General features: G+C 36.0%; 3 protein-coding genes across 7 annotated transcripts in view; 2 read left to right on the plus strand and 1 right to left on the minus strand.

Moving 5' to 3' along the window:
• TSEN2 (tRNA splicing endonuclease subunit 2) lies at nt 1-14,786 on the plus strand. Of its 4 annotated transcripts, none has more exons than XM_034438103.3 (12): nt 1-218; nt 1,966-2,186; nt 2,315-2,396; nt 3,595-3,631; nt 6,150-6,627; nt 7,073-7,150; nt 7,821-7,871; nt 8,236-8,374; nt 9,964-10,000; nt 10,852-10,963; nt 12,188-12,277; nt 13,633-14,057. In XM_034438103.3, exons 2-12 carry the CDS (start codon nt 1,998-2,000, stop codon nt 13,690-13,692), a joined length of 1,353 nt encoding a protein of 450 aa, XP_034293994.2. In that variant the 5' UTR covers nt 1-218; nt 1,966-1,997; the 3' UTR covers nt 13,693-14,057. The 4 variants fall into 4 exon arrangements, 2 of the variants coding, with proteins under 2 accessions (XP_034293994.2, XP_034293986.2); XR_015732651.1 differs by having other exon boundaries at nt 6-218; nt 9,964-10,013; nt 13,633-14,786; XM_034438095.3 differs by having other exon boundaries at nt 53-411.
• Nucleotides 14,361-20,964, minus strand: MKRN2OS (MKRN2 opposite strand). 2 transcript variants are annotated; one of them, XM_060688362.2, is made up of 4 exons: nt 20,332-20,964; nt 17,521-17,570; nt 16,703-16,865; nt 14,361-14,815 (listed from the first exon to the last, which is right to left on the minus strand). In XM_060688362.2, the coding sequence occupies exons 1-4, from the start codon at nt 20,487-20,489 to the stop codon at nt 14,581-14,583; spliced, it is 606 nt and encodes a 201-aa protein (XP_060544345.2). In that variant the 5' UTR covers nt 20,490-20,964; the 3' UTR covers nt 14,361-14,580. The 2 variants fall into 2 exon arrangements, with proteins under 2 accessions (XP_060544345.2, XP_034294025.1); XM_034438134.3 differs by lacking the exon at nt 20,332-20,964 and adding an exon at nt 17,868-20,129.
• Nucleotides 20,242-26,174, plus strand: part of MKRN2 (makorin ring finger protein 2) — a 15,392-nt gene continuing 9,459 nt past the window's right edge. Inside the window, exons 1-4 of the mRNA XM_034438122.3 lie at nt 20,242-20,313; nt 21,500-21,628; nt 22,758-22,945; nt 24,549-24,856. Coding sequence (XP_034294013.1) covers nt 20,285-20,313; nt 21,500-21,628; nt 22,758-22,945; nt 24,549-24,856 — 654 coding nt within the window. The 5' untranslated portion in view covers nt 20,242-20,284. The remainder of the gene's footprint in view (nt 20,314-21,499; nt 21,629-22,757; nt 22,946-24,548; nt 24,857-26,174) is intronic.

Genomic DNA, 26,174 nt, shown 5'->3' on the forward strand with positions numbered 1-26,174 from the left:
ATGACGGAGCCTTGACGTCCCTTCGTAATCACGCGCTTTCTCCCCCGCCCCTCCCGCCGCTCCGTTGCCTCAGCAACCGAGCCGTAAATCCACGCCACCTTCCGAACGGGCCTTCTGCTGCGCTTCTCCGTTGCCACAACAACCACGTTGGACCGTAAATGAAAGAACAGTCGTCAAACTAAAACCCTTCGGCTCTAGCAGGACGTCGGGAGTTTAAAGTGAGCCTGGTGGTCTCTTTCTGGTCGGGTTCGACTTCTGCCGACGTCATAGGGGTTTGCCTTCTTGTTGTCTGGGCGGGCGGTCGCGCGGAATGGCTCGCCCGCTGTCTTGCTTTCCGGTTTCCCATTCGGGACTGCAGCCCTGGGATTCCCGAGTGGTCTCCTATCCACGCATTAAGTGAGACCCAACCTGGTTAGTAGCTTCAGCGCTCGGCAAGGAAGCGGCGAGGAGTTAGGGCTAGCTAGGCTGCCCTTGGCCGCGTTTGCAAGGGGCGCTAAGCCACGTTTTACTGCCAAAGCTCAGCTTCCCTCTTAAGACTCTATAGCTCGCGAGCTCTGAAAATGGGGCTTTTTAAAGTGAAGAATATAGAGGCCGAATCAGGGAGACCTTGCACCAATTGAATTTCCAGATGTATTTTTTAAAATGCTCATAGCAACCTAATTAAGGAAATAGGCAATTCTTTTAGCTTTTAGCATCATTACTAATGTGAGAACAATTGGGTATTTTGTGTAACAAGTTCATATACTGCATGCCAGCTTTTCCTTCTTAGAAGGCATATCAAGTCCGAGTGTCGGACCTAGAAGTAAACATGCAGCTGCTGCTGTTTTTCCTGCTCTTGTTACTTCCATTTTTGCAGACTTGATATGGAATTTTTTACTTAAGATACTAAGAGTAGGACAGAAACCCATTTATAAATATTGTTTGAAATAACCATAAAAGTTCTTTCTTAACTATTCTGAATAAGATAATGGGAAAAAATACATGTCTATGTGGGGGGGGGCATTATTATTTTCCCCTCCGTTGGCTTATGGTCTGTATAAAAGAAGAACTTGTGCAAGTGTCTTTTTTTCTCCCTTTTTGATATTAAGTGAAAGGTTATAAAAAGTGCCAGAGCAGATGGCAGCATCTAGCAGATACTAGACATTCCCCACCAACCTCCAGAAATGCTAAGCATGATCCAGCCTGTTTAATAATTGGATAGGGGAGAGCATGGCAAGTGGCTAAGCTGGAGACTAGAAGGGAAAGTCGGGATATATTTTAAAAGAAAGTAGTGGTCATATTACTGCCAAAGGTTCCAGTGCGGATGGCTCTATGACATCCCCTGAAGCTATATTTGATTCAAAATATTTTCTTTTGTGTTTGGGAAAAGCTTATACCTCAGTAAAGAGCCATACTGTTATCATACATAAAAGTCCATATTCAGTTTCTGGCATTTCCACTGTTTTAAGCCTTGGACATACACACTTTGCAAGCTGTTAAGAATATAGGTAGTCTTTGTTTAACAACTGCAATTGGGACTAGAATCACTAAGCAACATGGTTATTTAGTGAGTTATCACATGACTATGATGGATGTATGATCTCAGTTCTACCAAGGTGGTTAAGCAACTCACCTGTAATCATTAAGGACATCACCTGACTGCAATTTCCAATTTTACTTACAGCTTCTCCATTCACTTTGCTTGTTGGAAGCAGGTTGTGAAGCACAGAAATGGTGTCCACGGGATACTACAATAGTCATCAACCCCTAGCTGGTTTAAAATGTCTGGATCTCAATTATAATCGCAGGAATACTACAACGGTTATAACTGCAAGGATTTGTCATAAAGTTATTTTTACGGTGCTGTAAATGGTCCTTAACAAGGGAGTGGCTTAGTGAGGACTACCTATATGTAGCTTTGAACAACATAAAAAAAGTAATAATTTAGAATATAACCAAATATTTATTTATGCTCTTTACTCTTAGATACTTGCATTGAAAGAGAAAGATAATACCAAATGGCAGAAGCAGTTTTTCATCCTCCCAGAAGGAAAAGAAAAGTATATGAATCATATGATTCCCCATTCCCTATTTCTCCTTCTGTAGAAGGCAGTCATGGAAGAGTTTCTAAAGTGTGCCGGGCTGAATTGATAAATAACAATGTAATTGTGAAGAATCCTGAAGATATAGAACAGATATATAGCAAGGTATTTTTGGCTCATTTTATCTGTATAATCCATTAAATTAATCAGTTTTGGATACTGATCCTGCATTTCTGTCTGAACAAAGAATGTTTTGTTAAATAAGTGGTATCATAGCTTTGCTTGTTTTCTAGGGATTTTTTGGAAAAGGTATTCTTTCAAGAAGTCGACCAGAATATAATATTTCAGATCCTATGTTGACTGCTAAATGGAAAGGTAAACAGAAGCATGTATGTGTGTGTGTGTATTAGACTTATATAGCTCCATTTTATATACCAGAATCCTGGACAGGATCACATAACAGCAACAATCAATCTCCTGCCCCCCACCCCCAACCTAGCACCCTAAAAGCAATACACCTCTACACAGCCCATGTTCAACTGAATTGAGCTCTAGCTTCACCCTACCCTGCAGGAAGAGCCAGTTGTTCAAAGCCTTTCAAAACATTAGGAGAGTGAAGGCCTGCCATATCTCAGGAGAAAGGGTGCTTTACAAAGCAGGGGCTGTACAGAGAAGGCACACTTTCTTGATCCCATGGATTGGTAGCATTTAAAGAAAGGGATCTGGTATGCACCCACCCTATCAGTTGAAAAAGTAGATGGATACTGTGGGAGAGACAATTGAACAAATAACCTGACATTTCACCCTCAAAAGAATCTTCCCTAAAAAGGGCAGGTTGGAGAATGGACAAAATTTGTCCAACTCAGTTGAGTCCAAGGAAGGCCTCTTGAGAAACAGGCATACTAATGCCTCCTTCAAGGGAGGTAGCCCTGCCCCATCCTCCAGTGCAGTGGTGGGTTGCTACTAGTTCGCCCCGGATCGGGCGAACAGGTGGCGGCGGCGAGAGGCTCCACCCACGCTCCCGGGTGTTTCTTCCCATGCCCAGAAGCACCGCCTGAGCATGTGCGCACCCACAAGCGAACCGGTAATGATGGGACTAATGCTCCAGTGAGTCACTAATCACTGCTTGGATCCAACTGCATGTCACCTCCCAGAGGACCTTAAGCAACCAAGAGGGGCACCAGTCCAGCACAAAAGTAGCAAAACTGGCATCCCTGAGGACCTCTGGTCATTTCCTCAGAAGTAACCAGCTTAGAATCTTCCCAGATAAATTAAAAAGGCATGTGGTAGGCATTTGGTTACACAAAATTGCAATTGTGCTGCTTTGTGGTCTCTGAGCATGCAGATTGAGAGAGAGCTACAGTTCTCAAATTTATTTCAAGATCAGCATATTTCTAGATTTATTTACCCCATATATTTATATACTGTCCCTCTCCCAACATTCAATGTAATTTTCATAATAAAGCATTTTGATTATATGGTAAATATGAATACCTTTCTGAAATTGTATCCAAATTATGTTATTAATGTTTTAATATGTATATAAAAATAGTAATTATACTTTCTATTGCAGATGCTAAATTAAATATGCCAATAATCTCATCAAAAAAGTAAGTTTTACTTTTCGCTTTGTCTAGCCTAGAGTTTGAGCATGCTTAGTAACTATAAAAATAACAGTTTAATCAAGTGTTGTCTCATTGTTAAGATACTTTAAAGAAACAAAATACTCTGTCTTTGATTCCCCAATTAAATCTTTGCCCTATCATCGTTCCAATTATTAAGTGATTATAGTGGAGAAATCTAAATATCGGCATTTTTTTTTTGAACCAAGAATTATCAAGCAATTATTTAAGTTATAATTTGATATGCCTTTTGAGTATTACCAATAGAAGAGAATATTTGTTGTTCAGGATTGAACTGTGGGATTTTGGTGCTCTCTCAGCTTGATAGTTCTCTTACAAGCGTTTCATTACCAAACTTGGTAACATCATGAATATACTTTCGAGTATTAAACTAAGAGTCATATGTTGCAATATATGATATACTGAATCTTGCTTCAGAATTAACAGGAAAGTATATCAAGCGTGGTCCCGTTTTTCTTGTTCTCATATCAAAGAAAACAATTTTAAAAATTTCTAGGTGAATTACACTTTTTTTTACAAGGGCTTGATATGGGGAAACTTGACTTGTTTACATTTTGGTTAGTGAAGAGATCAGAGTGATTATAGCTTGTTTTCAATTATAATTTCAGCAAACCATGTCTTTCCAGAATTATCAGTGATTTTCCTTCTTGGAATTAACACTTTCTTCTGGAGCAATTAAGCTGGTTGCATATTTAAACTTGCCTTTTTGAATGGAGGACAGTTTCTGGCCATACTTGCTCAGCAGTAGAGTTTGAACTAGCTACAACTTTTCAGACTCAGATTTTATAATTCAGTAGAGAACATGTGTCCGTACATTTTATTCTCACCAAGGATGATCTTTAAAAAATTTGTCTGTTTTATTCCTCACTGACTTTTAAAATAGAGATAAAAACATTTGTCTGAGAATGGGACACATATTCACGTTCTTAAGCAATAATAACAAGTTCCCTCTTTATAAGAGCCTGAAATTTAGAATAATCCTTCTTTGCCATATTTAGGGATGCAGAAAAAAGCAAAGAACAACATATTTAAAATTGCTAGAGCCTTTCAGTCTGACCTTTGATAGCAAAAAGAAGTTACTTATAGAGATCCTCAGATAATTATAAAGGCATACAAAAGATCTTCTCTTCTTCTTGAAATTATCATATAGTTCCTTATCCAAGTTTAAGAAGGGTTAAAAAAAATATTGTGATGTCAAAGCAATCCAGAAAGCTAAAGGAGAACATGTTTTAGAATTCTTAACCAGATCAGAGTTTACTCTCGATCCTTAGGTGAGGAATACTGCTGCAGAAAATTATTCCTCGGAATTTGCTTGTCTGTTCAGAAGTAGGCTTATGTTCTATTATGAAAGTCACATCTGTCATTGCTATTGTTTCTTAGCAATGTAAAAAACATTCAAGAAATATGCTGAAAAGTCATATATTTAAGCATGAGTTAGAAGAATCTTAGAAATAATGGTCATGCTTTGGCTTGGTTTATTCCATCTTTTTATTTTCAAAAGATGAATACGGCTATCAGAGCAATCTTGAATCCTAAAGGGCTGAGCAAATGTGAGTGTTGGAGTTTACACTGACTGACATCATCAAACATTACTGGCATCAGTAATTCTTTCTGAAGCATACTTCATAACTCAGTCAAGAAGAAACCAGTATTAAATACTTCAAAGTTTTCTGATACCATAAATAACACTGTAATAATTTTTAATTAAAGAGATTACCTTCTGAACAATCAATACAAATAAGTGATGAAATTAAATATTTCCTTTAGTCCATTGCATTTTTAAAAGAAAAGAATTCTGAAATATACCTAAATAACTTCCTAAATTTAATTAAGACCCTAGAACTCAAGGTGGAATTCAGATTCAGCTCTACATTTCCAATCTGACGTTGTATTATTTTTTATTTTATCTACAAGTTACTGTTCCTCCGGATGCTCAGCTTGCAAGAATAACTGGCAAATAAAATAAATAATGCAGCAATCATAAAAGAAATGAGTACAAGAGTGAAATTACTGGTCTCATCATTCAATAACATGCGTTACAGCAGTGAATTTTTAATCTATTTGCCTCAGTGTCACTTAACTCTATTGTCTTGATCAAAAGATAAAAGCTTTAGCGAATAATACTTTATTCTTCATATGTATCACTGAGAATCTCAGAGGTTGTGGGTTTCTCACTTAGGGCAATCCTCACTAAATAACCCAGAAAGACAATCATACCTGTAGTCTTTGTATGTTGTGCAATAGAATAATAACCATTAAAATATTTATGAATAGCCAGAGATATAGAATATATGATTAAAGAAACTAGATATTATTTATTTATTTTTCATATTTCTAAACCACCCATGTCCCTCAAAAGAGGGACTCCTAATATACCTAGGTCTTCAGTAAAACTCGAGAGGTGATAATTTGTTTTACAGATATACTTTTATATTGTTCATGCGTTTATTTATTAGCCCATACTTTCTGTTTTCTTCTATTCCAGATACCAGCATTGTGTTGAATGGGCTAAAAAACGTCTGTCAGAACAGGGAATGGATGACTCCACAATTAAAAACATCATACAAAATTACACTAAACAAATTAATCTGAGAATAGAAACTGGACAAAATAATGGATTTCAAGATGAAGAAACATTTAAAATGGAAACTAATAAAGAAGAACCAAAGCTTTTAATGACTTCATCTGAAATTAATGGGAATAATAGGTCTTTCGAAGATAATTCACGTTGTGATTCATTAGACAAACATGCCTGTAGTGAATCAGATATAACAGACTCTAACATTTTAGCTAAAACTCCTTCACAACAATGTTCTCTCAATATATATGATAGCTGCAGAGAAGACAATTATGTTGAACCAAAATTTCATTGTTTCAGTAATAATGAATATGAGCACGAGCTTGTATTAATAGAAGAAGAATCAGATTTGTGTATGGAAGAGGAAACAAGTGAAGAATTGCATGTAAGTATAACTTGATTGGTAAATGGTAAAGTCAATTTAAAACTTATTAAATTGGGTATTTTGCTTTATAGATGTCCTTTATCCCTTTTTATTAAGAGATCCTGAAACTAATCAGTTGATGGATATCAGCAAAGTGCACTTAAAGAAATCATTTGCCATTTTACTTCAGGAGTCTGCTTGCATTTCCTCTGTCCTATTCCAAAGCATGTTGCAACACCGATGAGACTGAATAGGGACATCGAGAAAATCATGTCTTTGCCTGCAAAACTTATAATGTTAGAGCAAAAGTTGGAGGATTTAGAAATTAAAAGCCAAAAGGATCAAGAGGATGTCTTATGGCACAAAGGAAATATAATTCATTATGGTGGCTGACCTTTAGCTGATGCTATGTAAATTACAGAGATGTTTTGATTCCTTCTTTATAACTTTCATTACTTTCTTGTAGTTAATTAAAAAAGCAAACTTAGTATGCCGAAGAAATCCTTTCAGGATTTTCGAATATCTGCAACTCAGTCTAGAAGAGGTAAGTTTTATGTTCTCTCTTAGTTTGCATCTGCATATATTAAGAAAAAGCCTTATAAAGAAGTCTTCTTTTCAAAAAATCTAAATTGAAAACTTCCAGGCAAACATATAAGACTGAGAGATTAAATTGATGCTTGCATAATTGGAACAGCAAAGTGACATTGTCTAGCAAACCTATTGTAAGAAGATTGATTAAGCAGCAACTAGCTGAAGTTACTGATCCATTTGCCACCAAATGTTGCATGATAGCAAAAATTGACTCACCAAGTCTTATCTCATACTTTCTTTCACAGAATGTTCCTGAGATTTTCCCTTGATTTCCTCCTTCAGCAATGGATTTCTGTTGCTTAGCACTAATGTACACAATGGAAGTTTATTCCTCTCTAGACTGCTTCCATTTTGTGGTAGTACATAAGTAAAGGAAAAAATATCATTTCCCCCCAGTTTAACTTGCTTAGGAAAATGTCTCTTGTATTATAATTGCTGTGTAGAAATACTTTCCTGTAATCCTATACTTGCTTATTCAGATGTAAATTAATTAACTAAATACCATTTTCTTAAAAAATTGTCAATATTGTGTAATAATTTTGTATCTTTAAATAAGAAAGCTTTCCCAGTACTCTAGTTCTTTAAACATGCACAAATTAATTTTTATTTTATGTCATTTTTAGGCTTTTTTCCTGGTCTATGCTCTTGGATGTTTAAATATTTATTGCAATGAGGTAAGTTAGTTGCAATGAGGTAATGATGTTAGTAGTCATTCTTGAGTGAGAAATCTGTTGATTGTGGAGTAGTTATTAGCAAATAATAAAGCACACTCTTTCTAAGGCACTTTATACCAACTTTAAAAAGGATGCTACTTATTTGTTCATGTAAATACTTTTATTAATTAGTGTATGTAAATAATTTTTTATCATTGTGAAATATTAATAGCCCTACCAAGCTACTATTGTCTGTTTTTTATAACAGATTTCACACTTGGCTTCTATTTTGTTTGTTTTTATAATTTTGCAAAGCACTGTCTATGACATTTCTATAATATTAGAATATATTCATTCACAATAATCATATGGTTGTGTTTTTAAGGCATCTTTATCTATCTTGAAGCTATGGGACCTTTTTGGTAAAGCACAACCCAATTTTAAGGCTACCTACATGGCTTATCATTACTTCCGTAGTAAAGGATGGGTCCCTAAAGTTGGCCTGAAATATGGAACTGATTTGTGTAAGTAGTATTCTTTCATTATTAGCACCTAATGAAATAACTGTACAAGAGTGGGTCCATTCGCTTGCTCTGTTATGTGAACGTTCCTCTACCTTTACATTCAGTTATTCTTTAGTGGGGTTGATGTTCTGCTGCTAGGAATATTGGCTTATTATTTTGAGTCTGCTTGTCATATTCTTGGAATATATTATGTGAAGGCAGCAGTACTCTTCCCTGTAAGCGTTGTGTTTAGACTGAACATCCCATTTTAGGGATTTGTGCTGTTTGGAGAAAAAAAACAGCAAAGAATAATACTGGGCTTCATTGTTCTATGATATAAGTAGCCCTCAAATTACAACAGTCCATTTAGTGACCGTTCAAAGTTACAACAGCACTGAAAAAAGTGACATGACCATTTTTCACAGTTACGACCTTTGCAGCATTCCCATGATCAGGTGATCAAAATCCAGATGCTTGGCAATTGGTTCATACTTAAGACCGTTGCTGTGTCCCAAAATCATGGGATCACTTTTTGCAAGCTTCTCAATGGGGAAGCCAGATTCACTTTAGAACTGTGTTACTAGCTTTGCAATGATTCACTTAACAACTGTGGCAAGAAAGGTCGTGAAATGGGGCAAAACTCACTTAACAAATATTTCACTTAACAACAATCACTTGGGCTCAATTGTGGTCGTAACTTGAAGACTACCTGTATATGATTGTATTTATGTATTAAGTGGCCAGTTCAGTTGATGTATAATATTTTTTTCTGTACATCAGTAAAACTCTACTAAACAGTCTGTGATCTCTTGGCTCGTTGTTTCCTTATAAGTTCCAGTTTCCTCAACGTCTTCAAGAATGGCAGGGCTTCTAATTTATTTGAAAAGTTCTTAAAAATTCAGGGATATTCAGAATGCATCTGCCTCGAACAAAGAGAACTGACCACAGGAAGTGTTTTGTGACATTCCGTATTATGTCATAAAATGCTTTATGAAAATTGTTATAATTGTTTTTATAAATTTTATTAAATTTCAATTCCATGGGAGTCATGGGACCCAGTTTTGGGATGCATTTTGTAAATTAGCCCATTTGAGCTTTCTTGGCTCAAAAGGTTTTGCCCTATGCACCATTTTGCCTCGTTACAGACATGAGAGTGTCTATGGCGATTCTCAGTCATCTAGGTCATGATTGTTCCAAAGATGCTTTTTCAAGAGGCAATTGGACTTTCTGTTTTTTCTTTGAAGACATTTCGCTTCTCATCTAAGAAGAAGCTTCTTGGAGAAGCTTCTTGAATGAGAAGCGAAACATCTTCAAAGAAAAAACAGAAAGTCGAGTTGCCTCTTGAAAAAGCACCTTTGGTACAGAGTTTTAGTAGATAAACTAGGTTTTAGTAGGTAAAAAATCAGTTTACTTTCAATAAATATGTGGTATCATTTCTACTTATTTAGAGTGCATTCATGTTATAACATTAGAATACAACCTCATCTTACTATAAAGTAGTTTAGATTCTCAAAGTTTTGTAATGAGTTACCACAATCTTACCTTGTTACAACTGAAAACAAAAATATGACTCTTATAATAAATGAATGTTCATTTTATTCCTGTTGTAGTGCTATATCGAAAAGGCCCTCCTTTTTACCATGCCAGGTATAGCATTAAGGTTTGGATATAGTTTTCATTTTTACTATATACAATGCTTATTTTTTATGCTACTGGAAATTATGATTATATGTTTGTTTCTAACTTGCTTTGACATAATTCCGAATATTGTTTTTCCAAAGCTGAAGCTAAGAGTAACCTCAAATTAGGAGATCCCATGGGTGGCCATCTTCAATAAGAACGTTCAGATAACCAATCCTACAATGGAATGTTCTGTTACCCACAGAATAGCCCTGGAGATGCCCTGAGATTCAAATAAGGGTCTCAAACACTTAAATAATTGGAATTTCAAACATAAAGAACAGTTATGTTGATTTTGGCATACTTATATTGCATTATCAGTATGTATTTTATTAAAAGCTGACCTTGTCTTTAAATGCTGCTTTGATGAAGACAAACCAGTGTTGCTTCTTTTATTAAAGTAATTAAAACATGAAAGTGGGTGGTGATGAGTACCTCTCCTCACAAATATTTGTTCTGGAGGACCCTCACTGATGTCCAGAGATGATTTGGAAAGGAGGAAAATGGCTTTGGTGGCTGGAGGAGGGGATAAATGTTCATGCATTTGATAGAATCAGTCTCATTATCGTAATGTGACATTGAATTTTACCTTCCCTTTAATCTACGTAGTCTACTTATCTATTTGAAAGAATACTGTGGGAAACTCAGAAAAAAGACTTAAAAGAATATGAAAAGAGATCTAATATCCTATTGTTTGCTGAATTGATTCTTTCACTTATACTGAAGGAACCATCAGTATTTTAAGTTATTTGGGTTGTGATTTTTAAATACATGTTTTAACTTTTCATCCTAAAAAAAATTTGGGGGTTATTTTCCAGCTATTCTGTGATTGCTGAATTAATTAATGATGATTTTGATGGACCATTGCACAGACCATTCAGTTGGAAATCTTTGTCTGGACTGAACAGAACTACAGCAAACGTTTCCAAGGTAGCCAATAAGAAGAATAATTTTAAATTACACCAAAAATGCTATGGAGGAAAATGGATGTTTAACTTTAAGTGCAGTAGGTGAAATTTTACAAAGCGTGTAATAAAATAATTTTGCAATAAATGAGAGTAAGCATATATGTGTTTGTATGTATGTTTCTGGTTAAGAGTGGAAAATCATCTTTCATATGTTTCAGTGTGTGAATTGTAAAGCAATCACAAATGTTGTCTGGTTGACTGACGCTGCTGTGATGGAGAAAAGATTCTCCTCTTTTCCATGTTTAATATTCCATCACAGATATGAACCAGATTTTAGATGCCATTTTTCAAAAAAAATTGCTTTAAAAAGCTAAACTTTCATAATAGTGGTCTGCTGCTATACAGTATTTCAGCTTTCTAGTTTCTAGGGGTCTTGAGTTGTTCAGACTGTATTTCTCTAATAATTGAGGTTTGCTTGAATACTTAGATACCCATTGCTTTTACAAATCACTTTTCAAATATATATTTTTATTTAGTTTGTCCTAATATACTATTTAGGATAAATGTTGATAATCTCCACTGTACATTTTAGAAAGAGTAAATGGAAGGAAGGAAGGAAGCAACTGAATTATAGTAACTAGAGATGAAAGTTACCTCTGAAGGCCAAGAAACCTAATTTTGAGGGCTCTGCACCACTTCACATTCAAAGCCAAATGGTGCTTCGGATGACCCAGGAGCACAAATAGAATACATGTCCAAAACTCCTAAAACCACATGCATACTTAGGACTGGGTTGCAACAAGCAGCTCCATAATCCTAGGAAATGACACAACCGCTTTCAGGAGTTGCAGGCAAGTTTACGTTTCCATCCCTGCACACTCCAAAGTATATTTTGCCTTTGAATCTAAAGTGCTATGCAACCCTCTAGGTTACCTGTTTTTACCTACACATTTTTCTCACTTTAGTTTCCTCTGAAAATTAGCTCTAGAAAATGGTTTGGAGCTTCCCGAGGTGCAATAAAATGATAAAGAGCTTCCAATACTCTTCAGAAAACGATAAGATTTTTTATAAAACTATCTTACAAAAGGACTCTCTTACTCTTGTTTTTTTATTAGAATAATTGATGCTGTCTGTCCCATTACTTGCTATAAAAAGTGAATGAACCTTAATTTGAAGTTTTCAGGAGAAACGTCTGTTGTATTTACATTTACTTGACATTTTGGTAACATAATTTATTTGTCACCAGGAACTCATGTTCTGCTATTTGATTAAGCCATCTGATATGAATGAAAAAGAAATGCTTTCACCTGAATGTCTCAAAAGAATGAAAGTCCAGGTATGTATGTTTCTTCCCAACTTAATGTTTTGTCAGAAATGAACATTGAATTGTTTATTTATTTACTGCTACAGTAAATAAATATACTGTGTTATTTATTCACTATCAGTTCTCTAAAACCAAATTAGAAGATCTCTTCTATATATTAGAAGAGATTGAAATACATAATTTCTCTCTAAGAAATAGGAATGATGCATGATACAGGTATATTAAACTAATTCGTCCAAAAATAAATTACAGGTAGTCCTCATTTAGTGACCGCTTTGTTTAGCAACCATTTGCAGTTATGATACTGATGAAAAAGTAATTTTGCAGCTTTACATTTACAAACTTTCCAGATCTGTAAAGCAAAGGAAAGCTTAAGTAAGATAAACCCGCAGTTTCACTTAGCAACTGCCTCACTTTACAGTCAAGTTGCCAGTCCCATTTTTTAATCACTAATAAGGATTGCCTGTAATTGTGTTTGAAAGAGCAATGCTAAAAATATGCTTTGGTATAGTAAAATAAACTATGGAAAATAATGGTTTGAATGCAAAATACTCTGTTCTTTAATTTTAAAGGAATTTGAGCGTATCTTATCTTGAAATTAAGCAGCCCCATCAAATCACAAGAAGTCTATGAAGCATTTACAATACTAGAATGATATGTTCAAAGAGAAAAGGCTTTTTAAAAAATCTTATAATATACGCAGTGCTAAAAATCAGCTATGTAAAACATTCATCAAATAGTAGGTTGATCTTTTAAAAAAATGTAAAGGTCAGCCAAATGAAGTGCTATTGCAACTAGTACAGGAAGTTATTAGTGGTAATTACTTTCTGTGAAAATGCCATAAATACTGAATTAGCGAATGCCAAAACCTCAATTGGGAATGTGCACATTGGGTAATTCTAATGATTTGCCACTCCGCCTATCTACTAATAAGTGTGATAGTGATGCAAGTACTGATTTCAGGATGACAAAGATATTTTCATAAATAATCAAATTTACAAATATATACTTCTTTCACACACACCCCAAAATAACAAGGATTATCTGTATTTTCATTGATCAACTGTCGCCTTGTTTAGAGATGAAGCAACCATTATATATTGATTAGAGGGGTATTTAAGAAAGAATCATTCTTCCATTTCCACTAATAGTCTCAGTACTATTTGTAGTTGCACCAATGATCATGCCTCTGGCTTGCTATACCTTTGTGTGAACCAAATACTTACAATAGGTAGAAGCAGCCCAAATGCAGTATTTCTCCTTAAGCTATCTCTTTAGCAGGAAAATACATATTAGCTAACAATATTATTCAGCAGCCATATTTACATATTTTACTTATTTTATAACCAGTATCTTTCTCTTTAAAGGAATTGATCCTAAATCGCTGGGTTTCATCCTGTGAACGTGGTGAACAAGAAGAGGTGTGAAAATTGGAATCCAAAAGTTGAGCAATATTAATAATAGAACTGCAGCAAACTAAATAAATTTTAACTATTCTTTCTTTTAGCATGTATATATTAAGTATATATAATACAGAGCCCTACAAGTTTGATTTTTTATGAAAGCTCAAATGGAGAGTGACAATTAAGATGAGCATGTTTTATGACTATTAGCTTAATACTTCTAGAGTTAATTAACCTCTACTATAGTCTTGGCTCAAAACGTTGTTCTAGTTACACCATGTATGTTGGAGATTGCTTAAATCAATTAAACAAAAAAGTAGATTTTTTTTAATTTCTGTCAACCAAAATTTTTTGCTACATTATACCAAATAAAAGTACAGTACATTTTATTCATATGGTTCATAGTTATATGTCACTTCCAGCCCTATGATTCTATGAAAGCTGAATTTAATTTTGTTGGTTGGTAGGAATTTCCCTTAACTTCTATTCATGAATACACCCACAGAAAGAAAAATGTCATTGTCTTTGCTTCAGTGCTATCTGGAGCAAAATTAAAATATTAAAAATTGTTTTCCACTTCCAACAAAAAGGAAGTGTTTCTTGTTCCTTGATCCCATCCATTTTTTTTCTGTTTGTAGATTCTTAGACTTCGTATCAATGTCTATAAATTAAAATAATGCTAAATATAATTATTTAGCCAAATAGAAAAGATGTTTATTAGAAAATTTACATTGTGATTCAGTTTCTGCAGTTTTATGGATAATAGGAAATAGTTCTGATTTCTCATGGATTTCTGTCCAATTAAGTATGATGGTAATGATATCCACTTTCCTTATAACAAGATAGGAACAACACCTTATGTCTTAACTTGAATATTTTAATTTTACTTACAGTAAGTGCTTTTGTCTAAAGTCAAATGGCATTGGTAGAAGTACTGCCTTTTTGAGCAGGATGGTCAACAACATAAAAACCATTCTTGCATATTTCCTTGTAGATGGTGATATATTTGGAAGCTTTTCTTGTTCGGGGAATTACAAATTTCTCTGTAAATTCATTTTTATTCATTTGCTGTTGCTTTTGGGCACTCAACACACAATTAATAAATGTTAGTGCAAATGTATAACAATTATGGAAACATTCTTCATACCTGTTAAATAGATAAAGAGAAATGAGTCTCAAAGTAACAAAAACAAAGCTCCTGCATAACTACTGTATATTTTATGAACTTCTGGTATATTTATAACATTTTCTCAATGGGAATAGAATTCTAAACAACTCTTAACTTATTTAACATAATTATCCTGCTCTTTAACCAAAATTTGTATCATGCTCAGCTAGAATAGAAATAAATAGTGGCAGCCTTATAAATAGAATAGATTTACAAATAAGAAAAAGTGGCAAAGAATATTGCCATACAAGGATACTGCAGTAAATTATTTACTAGTCCTGTGCATCCTTTGAGCATTATTGCTCAAAGGATGCACAGGACTTTGAGCATTATTTGAAAATGTGAGTTTAGTAACTTTTTCCATGGAAGGCTGAAATTAGATTGCTTAGGTGATTGTAGGAAAGTATTGCACTTATCATGAAAACGCAATGCCCCTATTGTGATTTTAAAAAGCAAATCTGTTTATAATTTTCTGCAGATCAAAAAATATTTTTCAATACACATGGTAGCCACCTAGATTATTCTCATTAGAAGGTCACGTAGTTCCTCTCCTTCAGATGATAGCAAGATATGCAATTTATTTTTCCACACAGGCTACTTTTATGGAATAAAAGTATAAAATTCTGCAATTGACAAGGAGCTCAAAATTATTCCGATTCCAATAAATTAATGGCCCAGTTGTGGTCTTCTTAAGTCGAGGACTAACTATTTAATTTATTGGAATCAGAATAATTTTGAGTTTATCAAATGCAGAATTTTGTATGAAAGTTTCATTCCATAGAACAAGCCTGTGTGGAAAAATAAATACTTTGCTATCATCTGAAGGAGAGGAATGATCTTTATGATGATCTATACGACCTTTCTTGGCACATTTGTTAAGTGAAACACTGCAGTTGTGAGTAACATGGTTGAATCTGGCTTCCCCAATGACTTTGCTTGTCAGAAGGCTGCAAAAAGTGATCACATGACTCAGGACACTGCAGCCATCATCAATACATGCCAGTTGCCAAGTGGCCACATTTTGATCATGTAACCATGGGGATGCTGTAACAGTTGTAAGTATGAAAAACGGTCATAAGTCACTTTTTGCAATGGTATTGTAACTTCAAATGGCCACTAAAGAAATGTTTGTAGGTCAAGGACTACCTGTATCCCAATTTTTCAAAAATGTATTTTGAAAAGATCTTTCTAGTTTGCTTCTGAAACCAGTTTTCTTTTTCTGTCCCAAACATATAGAAATTACATATAGAAATATTATGGAACACTGGAAGTGCTTTCTGTTGTAAAATAATCAATAACCTTCCAAACTTTTATCACAGGTGGTTTAATTTCAATCTATTCGTTTAGGACTCTTGTTAAGTAAATTAAACACAGATAGTCCTTACTTAACGACTGCAATTGGGATGGGAACTCCATCACTGAATGATGCAGTCGCTGAGTGAAAGATCACATGATCGTTCCTGGCGTACAGTGTCAGTTCTCCTGCAATCATTAAGCACAATGTGAATGTAAGTTGCAACTTACAATTTACTGCTGGCTTCCCTGCTGAATTTGCTTGTCAGAAGCCAGCTGAGAAGATTGCCAATGGCAGTCATATGACCATGGGATACTGCCACCATATAAATGAGCATTTTTTTTGGTGCCATCGTAAGTTCAAACAGTTGCTAAACAATGCAGTCATTAACCCAGGAGTACCTCTATTTCTTAGTATAGGCTAATGAAGACAAAGGTTCTGAAGAGGTTTATTCTGTCCAAATGATTGCATGAGACTCATCTGTAACTCACAACCTAAGCAAAGTCCAAAAGTTTAACATGTTAGTTTTGCTATCTTAGAGGCAGTCACCAATACCATTTTGAATTCTGTACCTGTGTGGAAGCCAAATATCTGTTGCTGAAAATTGTCCTAGATAGGTATCCCATTGGTTAAGGAGACCATACATATCAGGCTGCACTAGTGGAATGCTCACACATTGTTCCCAGCCATATTCGGCAATGGTAATACCAGTTTCATTGTAATTATACACCAAACCTACAAATACAAGAACAGATGAGATCAGAAGGGCATAACTGCTCTGTATACAATGGTAATATGGAAAGCCTGATTATCATATACTAGTAACCGTTTTTCTCATTCTGTTATAATTCTGAAAACACTCTTACTAATTGTAGCTAGGACACATATTTATTTATTAACAAATTTGTATGCCCATCCATCTAACCAATAGAATTTTGGTCAGCAAACAGAAGAAAAAAAACACAATAATTATGTGTCATGAAGTTAGTGGCAACCACCTAGATTCTCTCCACAATACACTATCATAAACTATTACATGTACTTGCATAAGAAACAGATATATGCTGTACTTCACTAAATATCCTGGTTACAGTACCTGGAGGATAGAGGGGGAACCCAGGTCTTTATGGCTTTCTAGAAGGCCAGCAGAGTTGGAGCCCTCAAATCTCTGGGTGTTCCAAAAGGCAGAAGCTGTGACAGAAAAGGGCACATTTCCTAGGCCCCACGCTAGGTGACACTGCTTCATAGTGGCCATTTCATATTGCTATCAGCACTGCGTGTAACCAAACTACTTTGTAGGATAGAATATACAAATTGTTTGTCCTGTACAGTATATGCTTACAATGCATGAAGACTTCATATTAGAAGGTTAATTATATGTTTTTCTTACCATTGGTATTAGTTATTCCAACATGAAGGTCAGAATCTCCATCATAATCTCTGAAAAGACATTTAATGTTTTACTTTGGAAAAAGACATTAGAGGTTTTTTTTTTACTTATTTGAAGAGTTTTTGATAAATAGGGTGACGTAATGCTATTCAAATACAATTAGAGATACAAGTTATTTGCTTAGCAAGAGTAATTACTTCTAAAAACCTCTGAGCAAAAAGCTCTCCAGTAATCAGATGTGTAAAAATCCTTTTCTACATTGGTGCTTGCCTTATATTCCAGTAATGATAGAAGGCAGCTTTTATATGCCTTGTTTCTAACCATAGAATAACAAGGAAGACCCATACCTTAGAAATGTTCCTATAGTGGGCTTCAGTAAAAAAGCACATCTTTCTCGGTGTCCATTAACAAATGGGCTTGGAATACTGACAGGTGCTTCTTCCAGACTTCCGTAAATCAACCTTTGCCCACATAATGGACAGTTCTCGGGAACTAAGCAGCCAAAAATGTCTTTGTCACAGTGGGTGACTTTAATTAAAGCTCTCTCTGAGTCCAAAGGTTGCATAATCAGTCCTTCCTTGGGTAAATGAACCTGCTTTCCAACTTGTATTTAATAAACAGAAGCCAGTAGAATTGGACATTGAAAGAAGGAAGAGATTAGTTGAGAATGACAGGTCCCAATACCAATTCTTCCTCTACCGTGGACTGAATTAACAAATGAGATACAAGATATGGGAGGGACAGCTTTTACTGGACATTCTTTTAAAGAGATAGTGTTCACTTTTTGTATTAATTGTATCTGGTACTTGTGTGCTGACTTAATTTTTGATAAATAGAAACCATCACATTTGTTTGTTATTTAGTCTGTAGAATAACCTGTTAATTAATGGTAAACAGATACATCTATAGATCTATCTCCCTTGATTAAAATGAGAAATAAACAAATTTAGAATTACCACCATCTCTTCCTGACAAAGATCTTCTGACTTTTGCAATATAGGCAAAAATGTAAACTGTTTTCTAGTTTATTTGGTCATAAACCAAAACTTTCCAAATACAACCCTACTATTCTTGTTAGCTGTACTGGCTGAGATTTTCAGGAACGGCAGTACCAAATCATCAGGAAGAAACCAGATTGGGAAATATTAATTTTGTCCTCGGCAGGAAAAGATCAGCATCCTAAATTTAATGCTGGCTTATCATACAGTTATTAAAGCCAGGGGACGCCTTCTCTTTTTATTAATATTCTATTACCGTAATTTGAATAATACAAATTTATTCTGACATACAAATGAATGCAAAAAAAAAGTATTGCAGACAACTCACAATGTTGTCCAATAAAAACATAAAGATATGAAAGATCAAATAAAAATTTCCAGATCTGAAACAGTTGCATACTTCTCATAAGCTACCAGATATCAGAGTACAAGGACCCAATACCACAAGTTTCCAAAAGTTCTATCCCCAGTTCTAATTAGGTAGTACTGTTATGACAGCAATAAGCTACTCTCTGCATACTGCGCAGGTTGTATGTTTCCACAAAACATAAGCATCAAGAATATTTGCATCAAATTTGGAGGAAATGCTGATTTTCCAATTATTGCTTGACATAACTAGTTGCTATCTTTACAAAATCAGAAGGTTCATTTAACTGCTTATCTGCTTTATGCTATATAAACTATTATCTACTCTATCCTTACCTTTAGTGATGAGACTGCTGTAACACTTTCCTAATCTCTATGCTCTGCCTTTTAATCTATATATTTTACAAGATAACTTCAAAAGGAGAATACAGCAGGAAGTTTGGGTTAGATGGGGTGTAAATTGATTTAAAATGTGATAATTGTTATTAGCGCCAAAATCGTTGCCAGTTACTCCACATACACTAAAGTTTTAGGATACTCATATTTTCTCCGTGTGTTTGTGTACACATACAAGACGGATTGGCTGATTTAAAATGCATTTTATAAGTTGAGTTCTGATGCATCTATATAGCTCGATCTTTCAAGGTATGTCAAGATAAATCCTTTAATGTCCCAGTTTCACATCATTTTTTTTTTTGTTGCTGCAATTTAAAAATTTTATCGCAATAAATCTACATCAATTGGCCCAGCAGACTGCATGTCTATTTCGCGCGTCAAAAACCAAGACCTTCTCCTGTTGCTTATTGTGAATGTCCCTCCATTCCCTGCCAGATAGGCAACAGGAATCATAGATATACCAAAAATAGTGGGTCCCGAAATCCTATCACTTTAAACTGAGGAGGGGACATTCTGGCCGGCAATCTCGCTTCCACCAAGGCGGCCACTGTCCCGCCTTCCGGATGTACTGTATACCCGGGGAGCCGCGTTAGTCTATGGTAGCCAAAAACCAGGAGACTGCCCATTTCCCAACTGACAGTTTTTTTTATTAAAAGGCGGCTTTCCAATAACTTGTCAGTCTGGAAGAGGGAGGCCGATCTCCTTCCGATATTTAATTTATCATAATTGGCCTTCCTGCTGAAAGATCTATACAGCCCACCCTCTCGCGTGTGAAGGAAAGCCACTCTCTCTCTCTCTCTCCTGCTCTATGGTAGAGCGTTTCATTCATAATTTCCGGCCGGAAACCAGTTCCTGTAGCAAAGGCCCGGCTCTCTTTGTTTGGGCTCCCAAACAGCTTTCCCTTCCTCTCCCTCCCCCACCTCTCCCCGGCGCTACAGCGGAACCAAAATGCGAGGAGCCGCGCAGGGAGGAGACATCGAAGCAGGAGCGGTGCCAAAGGAGACATGAGCAGCACGAAGGACGTGACCTGCAGGTCTGAGGGAGCAGTTACCGCTTGGGATGAGCGCGCTCTGCTTTCCTCCCCACCCCGAAAAACGGACGGGCGCTTGGAGAGGCTCCGCCCACGGGGACGGAGGGGGGGGGAGGGAGGAGGACGGGACCGAGATGCCTCCCGGCTCCTTTCTCGCTCTCTTCGTCGGTCTCCTCCATCTCCGACTAAGCCTCGAGAGGAAGGGAAAAGCCGGAGGACCGATGGCTCCTCGTCCTTGTTTCGCTAACTCGCCAGCCCATCCCTTTCACGCGGTCTCTAGTGGCCCTCTTTCACTTCCCCCAGTTGTGTCTGTGTGTGTGTGTGCGTGTCTGTTGTAGCCCTTCAATATGCGCATTACACACAGAGAGACCTTTTTCTGCTAACTCGCCACCCCATCCTTTTCATGCGGTCCCCAATGGCTCTCTTTCACTTCCCCCAGTTGTGTGTGTGTGTGTGTGTTGTAGCCCTTCAAAATGCGCATTATACAGAGAAGAGCTTTTTCCACTAAGTCTCCATCCCACCTTTTCACGCGGTCCCTCGTGGCCCTCTTTCACTTCCCCCACTTTGTGTGTGTGTGTGTGTGTGTGTGTTGTAACCCTTGAAAATGTGCATTACGCATAGGGGAGCTTTTTGCAGAACCCCTTAAAAGATCTAAACCTCATTTCCCCTAAATGATTCCTAAAGGAAAGTGTTTCATAGGACCAAGGCCTTTGTGCAGTTGACCCACAAAACACCTCAACACCTCTACAGGTCAATCAGATCAGTTCCGTTCTCTTAGTTCCTTATTATAAGAGATTGAAGTTTCACGCAGGATGGAAGTATGGCATTAATCCTGCGGGTTGCTGATTTGCCCCAAAGTCTTTCTTTATTGATAATCGGGAATCTTTTTAGGATATAAAGTACATGCGTTCAGAATCTTAAATATATATTTTGTAAGTTCTTTTAAAAGCGCCAATAAAACAACATTGCTAGAGGAATCAGTGCAACCTTATTTGAGCCGTGGGTTTAGAATCAACCTCTTATTTCAGGACATTTGTGTATTTCAATATACAGATATTTCACATTCTGCTTTTCTGAACTTTCTGGAGAAAATCTTGGCAGATTTATTCATGGGCTTGACAAATATTGAAAGAAGAATTATGTATTTTGACATCTGTTGCTGTATAACTTTACATTTATATTATTGTAGGTATTTTGTACAAGGAGTATGTCGTGAAGGAAATAGGTGTCTGTTTTCCCATGACTTGTCTACCAGCAAACGATCTACTATCTGCAAATTCTATCAAAAAGGACAGTGTGCCTATGGAACTCGCTGCAAGTATGTGTTATTAGTTTCCAAGAGAAAACCTGCAGTTATTTTTTTATGTTAAAGAAATTTAAGAAGCTGGTTATTGTTTGTGTACTTCTTGTACTATGTGCCAGTGCATTTCTTGTAATTTCTTACTAGCACTGTTTGCTGTAAGATGATTGGGAGCTGAAGGAATCTGGGAAAGCCTCTTAAAAGAGGAACTTTTGAATTTTGATAACTGTTTTAAAAGAAACTGCAGAGAGATATGGTCTATAAATAGGTTTCATTTTTAGCGAGATGGCTTTCTAAAGGTTTGCAAGTTTAGCACCCCGATCATCTGCATATCTACTCCAAAATAAGTGAAATTCAGCAGGTCTTACTCCCAAATAAGTGACAAACTTGGCAATCTCAAAGTACACTGATAATGCAATGTTTAGACCCCAACTGTTAAAAGGAGGAAAGACTCTCATGACTTTGTAATTTAATTCTTTTTTTACTTTTTTACTTGAACTCCAAAATCCAGTTCAGATATAAATTATATATTAAACTACTGAGAAGTCAGAAATCCTGATCTATTGTAAAATACCCAGAGATCCACCAATAGATGCTGATTTACTTTGTATACATATCCACATCTTAAAATTATAATCCTGCACATGCTTGAATATTTATTTTATTAAATTCAGCAGATTGAATTAAGATTGTTAAACTAGAATATATGACAATAATCCATATTAAATTTAATGAGTGGCTATATCAGACTACCAAACATTACCATGAGTGAAGTTATTTTTTAATCACCTGGAATTCTACTATATATCATTATATTGCTTTACAATTAAGTTATATGGAACTTTGAATTTTACAGGATCTTTTATATATAGTTTTAGTTATATTATAAAGTTAATCACTCAGGCATTTAAATAACAAAAAGCCTGTTAATTCTTACTTCTTTTATCTTCAGCATCTTTCTCCTAGAATTAGAATAATTTAGGTTCCTACATTGAGATTATCAGTTCTGTGAAACAAATCCATATTGCAAGTATTGCTATCTTTCAAACCATTAGAAATTTCGCAATAGCAGAGTCTTATCTTTGTGATCAGTGAGCTTTCTGAAATACATGTCTTTATAGGTTATTGTTGTTTCTCATTTGTTAAGATATGATCACGTTAAACCTCTGGGGTCCTCTGCATCCGGGGGCCCAGTGGGTTCTAGACCACTTTACATTGCTGCACCACCATTCCAAAGACTTAACTCTCCATCAGAGCAAACCCCAAGTGTTACCAAAAGTAAAGTACATGAATCTGGAAAACGTGAAAAGAAAACCTTAGTGCTCAGGGACAGAGGTGAGTAACAATGGGTCATTTTTTAAATGGATTTTCTTTTTTCTACTGGTTCTTTAAAATGTAAAATCTTTCAATCAGGTTTTATTCCTGGTTAGATTACAGATATACCCATATCATTTTGTTGGAAGCAATAGAGAAGCTGTTTGTTATTGGTTTCTAAGTTTTCTTTTAAATCTAATCTGCAATCCTGGTATGGTACACAGCCTCTCATCAAAGTATTAACCAAGCCTAATCTTGTTTAGCTTTTTGAAGTCAGCCATGATCAGCCATCTATCTGGACTTGACTAGTTCTTCGTGTCCTATCTTTTCAGTTGTTTTAAAGCAAATAGAGCTATTTTTTTCTAAAAAAAACCCAACAACCTATTTTACTATGAAAAGTAACGAGTTGCATATAATTTTCCTCTGTCATTTACCATAATATCCATTCCCCTTATATTTCATTTGCCAATAATGGCAAGTATGTTATACAAAGTGCAGTTGTTCAAGCCAAGGATAGATACATCCAAAGTATTTGCTTTACCAGACATCTGAAAATACAAGGCACATCTAAACACTTAATGATCATCCTTTGCCAGCTCTCTGTAGAACCAGGTCTTTGGACACATGGCAATTCTCAGCATTCCGTCCATTGGAGGCATAGTTCATCATATTGGTTAAGAAACGTTTATGTAAGAAAGCTTCCAACATGTCTCATACCATTCATACCTACCTATATCTTGAGGTGAAGATATTTTTTTTACTATTTCTAGCAAATGACAGGGAAGACCTTTTTGGTGCTGGCATCGTGGATATAGAATGGCCTTGTCTTAGAAGCTTGCCTGAAGTCAGTTGAATTTTTTTTTTTTAATAACCTGCTAGGGTTTTATAGATCCTGACTTTTGCTTTTAAATATTTTAAGACTTGCTTTTTGTGGTTCGTATTGCAATCATTTTTTAAATTTATGTATAATATCCAGAGGATTTTATGGGATAAATATAAAGAAAATAATTGGGTCCAATATTCTCTCATTTGCTAGACTGACCAAGAAATAGATGCTACATTAAACTGTGTAGTTAAGGGCAGACCTGATTCATAATGGGTGAAGTCAGAAAGTAAGTTTAGCTCCGGTTCCCACCTCAGTAGTGATATTGAATTGCATTTCTCGATGTTCTTCTCCCTGATTGGATGGCTGCTACTTATGGAGGGAGAATAGTACGTGCTGTGTTTGGAGACTCATGTTGTGGCCAAAATATGCTCAAGCCTCACCTCTAAAGTCCTTGAAACAAGTTCTTTTATGTGCACTCCTCTGGTTGTCATTACTGGTATTTTGTTAATCTGCAATGGTTTTCATCTTCTGTTGTAAACTAAGAGATTATGTTGCTGCTGCATGGTTTTGTAGGCAACTAATAGCCATAACTTTGTGGTTTTACAGTATGCCACTGGAGATTATAATAATTACTATGCTTTGAAGTTGAAAGCAGATTTTCCATGTTTGATGGAAGCACATCAACTGCTATTAAAATTCAAGCTTAGAAATACTTGCTAATTCCCCCTGCTTTACGGATTCCATGAGAATCATGGCCTGTTTTTAATGTGATCAAATATTTTTTCTTCCTATTCCAAGACTTATGTGGAACCAATGAAGAAAGGGCAAGGCCTGGGTCAGTAAGTGACTTGGCATGTTGCAGTATGCCAGCTGACATACCAGAAACAAAGCCCCATTCGTATTTAGATGCTATCCGCAGCGGGCTTGAAGATGATGCTGAACCTGGCAGCTCATATGCATATGACGAACAGTTATGTCCCTACGCAGCAGCCGGCATGTGCCAGTTTGGGGACCGGTGCCTCTACCTCCATGGGCAAGTGTGTGAAATCTGTGGGTTGCAAGTACTCCATCCCTTTGATCCAGAACAGAGGAAGGCACATGAGAAGGTAAACCTGACCAGAAATAAAACTAACTTGGCTCTGTTATTTTCAAATCAAATCATTATTTAATTGACCAAAATAATCAGGCCAACTAATATTACAGGATGTAAAATATAAGAATGACAAAAGAGTGAACAATTGGGTATGTAAAAATGTGGAACTGGTCCTCATCTGATTTACTAGCTCTTGCTATGCTAGTGGCCAATCCTGGTGGATTTTATGTACTGTTGCACAAAACATGACAACTGTGTATGTTATGGGGAGGGGGGATAGGTATTACCACAGGTTATAGACTTACCATATTTTTCGGAGTATAAGACGCACTTTTTCCCCCCTAAAAGGGAATGAAAATTTAGGTGCGTCTTATACACCAAATGTAGCCCCGCCCACCCACTGGTCCCCACCCTTTGGCCTCTGCTTCCCAGCAGTTTACCTCCTTGCAGCAAACAGCAAGAAGAAACAGCTGGTTTCAGCTTCAGCACAGCCTAATTACCACAAGTTGATTGAATTGGCCTCCCGACTCGCAGCTGTTTGGCTCTCAGCTGTTTTGCAAGGCCTCTGCTGCTTGCAAGGAGGTAAAATTCTGGGAGCAGATTTTTTTTTTCTTGTGCTAATCAAGCTATGCTGAAAACGAAAATGAAAGTAAAGCAGGCTATTTGCTGTTTGCTGCAAGGAGGCAAAATTTCTGGGAGGCAGAGACAGATTTATTTTTCTTGTTTTCCTCACCAAAAAAGATAGGTGCATCTTATAGCCTGCATCGTCTTATACTCTGAAAAATACGGTAGTCTGAAATCAGTATTGGGGAAACGAGTATTTAAAATATCCTTCGAAAATTATCACTGAAGAAAAGCATGCTTAGCCAACTCAATTTGCCACAAGGGCATAATCATTCCTTGTGTGGGATCTTCTATGTCTTCCCGCAGAAGCGGCTGAACAGACAACATAACCAAAATATAAACGTGATCAAAGGTTTAATGCAAACCTAATGGAATGCTTTTTATTTTCCATTAGAAGAAATCACTGTATAAACCTTGGGTTTGTATAGTTTCTCTCCTCTTTCAGACCTGCAAGAAAGAAATTGCAGTACCCCATAACATCTGAATATGGGGAATGGTAGCTTCGTGAAAAAGACTATATGATTTCTCTACCTAATCACACAGTGAAAAAGCAATTTAAGTCTTTAATAAAAAATGTCAGAAAGAAATATGGGTCCAATCATATTAATTCTAACTTCTTTTATATTTTAGAAGAATGCATTTGTTGTTCATTGTATGTTTTATAAAATTATTTGGATTATTGGAAGAATGTAGCTAGTCTTGTTTTA

The sequence above is a fragment of the Pantherophis guttatus genome, chromosome 2, assembly GCF_059756535.1.
Source record: "Pantherophis guttatus breed Tessera chromosome 2, ASM5975653v1, whole genome shotgun sequence".
NCBI classification, from domain to species: domain Eukaryota; kingdom Metazoa; phylum Chordata; class Lepidosauria; order Squamata; family Colubridae; genus Pantherophis; species Pantherophis guttatus.

Excerpts from the sequence above, each read along its gene's own strand:
- TSEN2 (XM_034438103.3), top strand. The coding sequence starts at position 1,998 with ATGGCAGAAGCAGTTTTTCATCCTCCCAGAAGGAAAAGAAAAGTATAT. Across the intron at positions 3,632-6,149 it reads CCAATAATCTCATCAAAAAA|ATACCAGCATTGTGTTGAAT; the intron begins GTAAGTTTTACT and ends CTTCTATTCCAG. Across the intron at positions 7,872-8,235 it reads TAAATATTTATTGCAATGAG|GCATCTTTATCTATCTTGAA; the intron begins GTAAGTTAGTTG and ends TGTGTTTTTAAG.
- MKRN2OS (XM_034438134.3), bottom strand. The coding sequence starts at position 18,085 with ATGCAACCTTTGGACTCAGAGAGAGCTTTAATTAAAGTCACCCACTGT. Across the intron at positions 17,571-17,867 it reads ACTATAGGAACATTTCTAAG|AGATTATGATGGAGATTCTG; the intron begins GTATGGGTCTTC and ends ATGTCTTTTCAG. Across the intron at positions 16,866-17,520 it reads TGGAATAACTAATACCAATG|GTTTGGTGTATAATTACAAT; the intron begins GTAAGAAAAACA and ends TTGTATTTGTAG.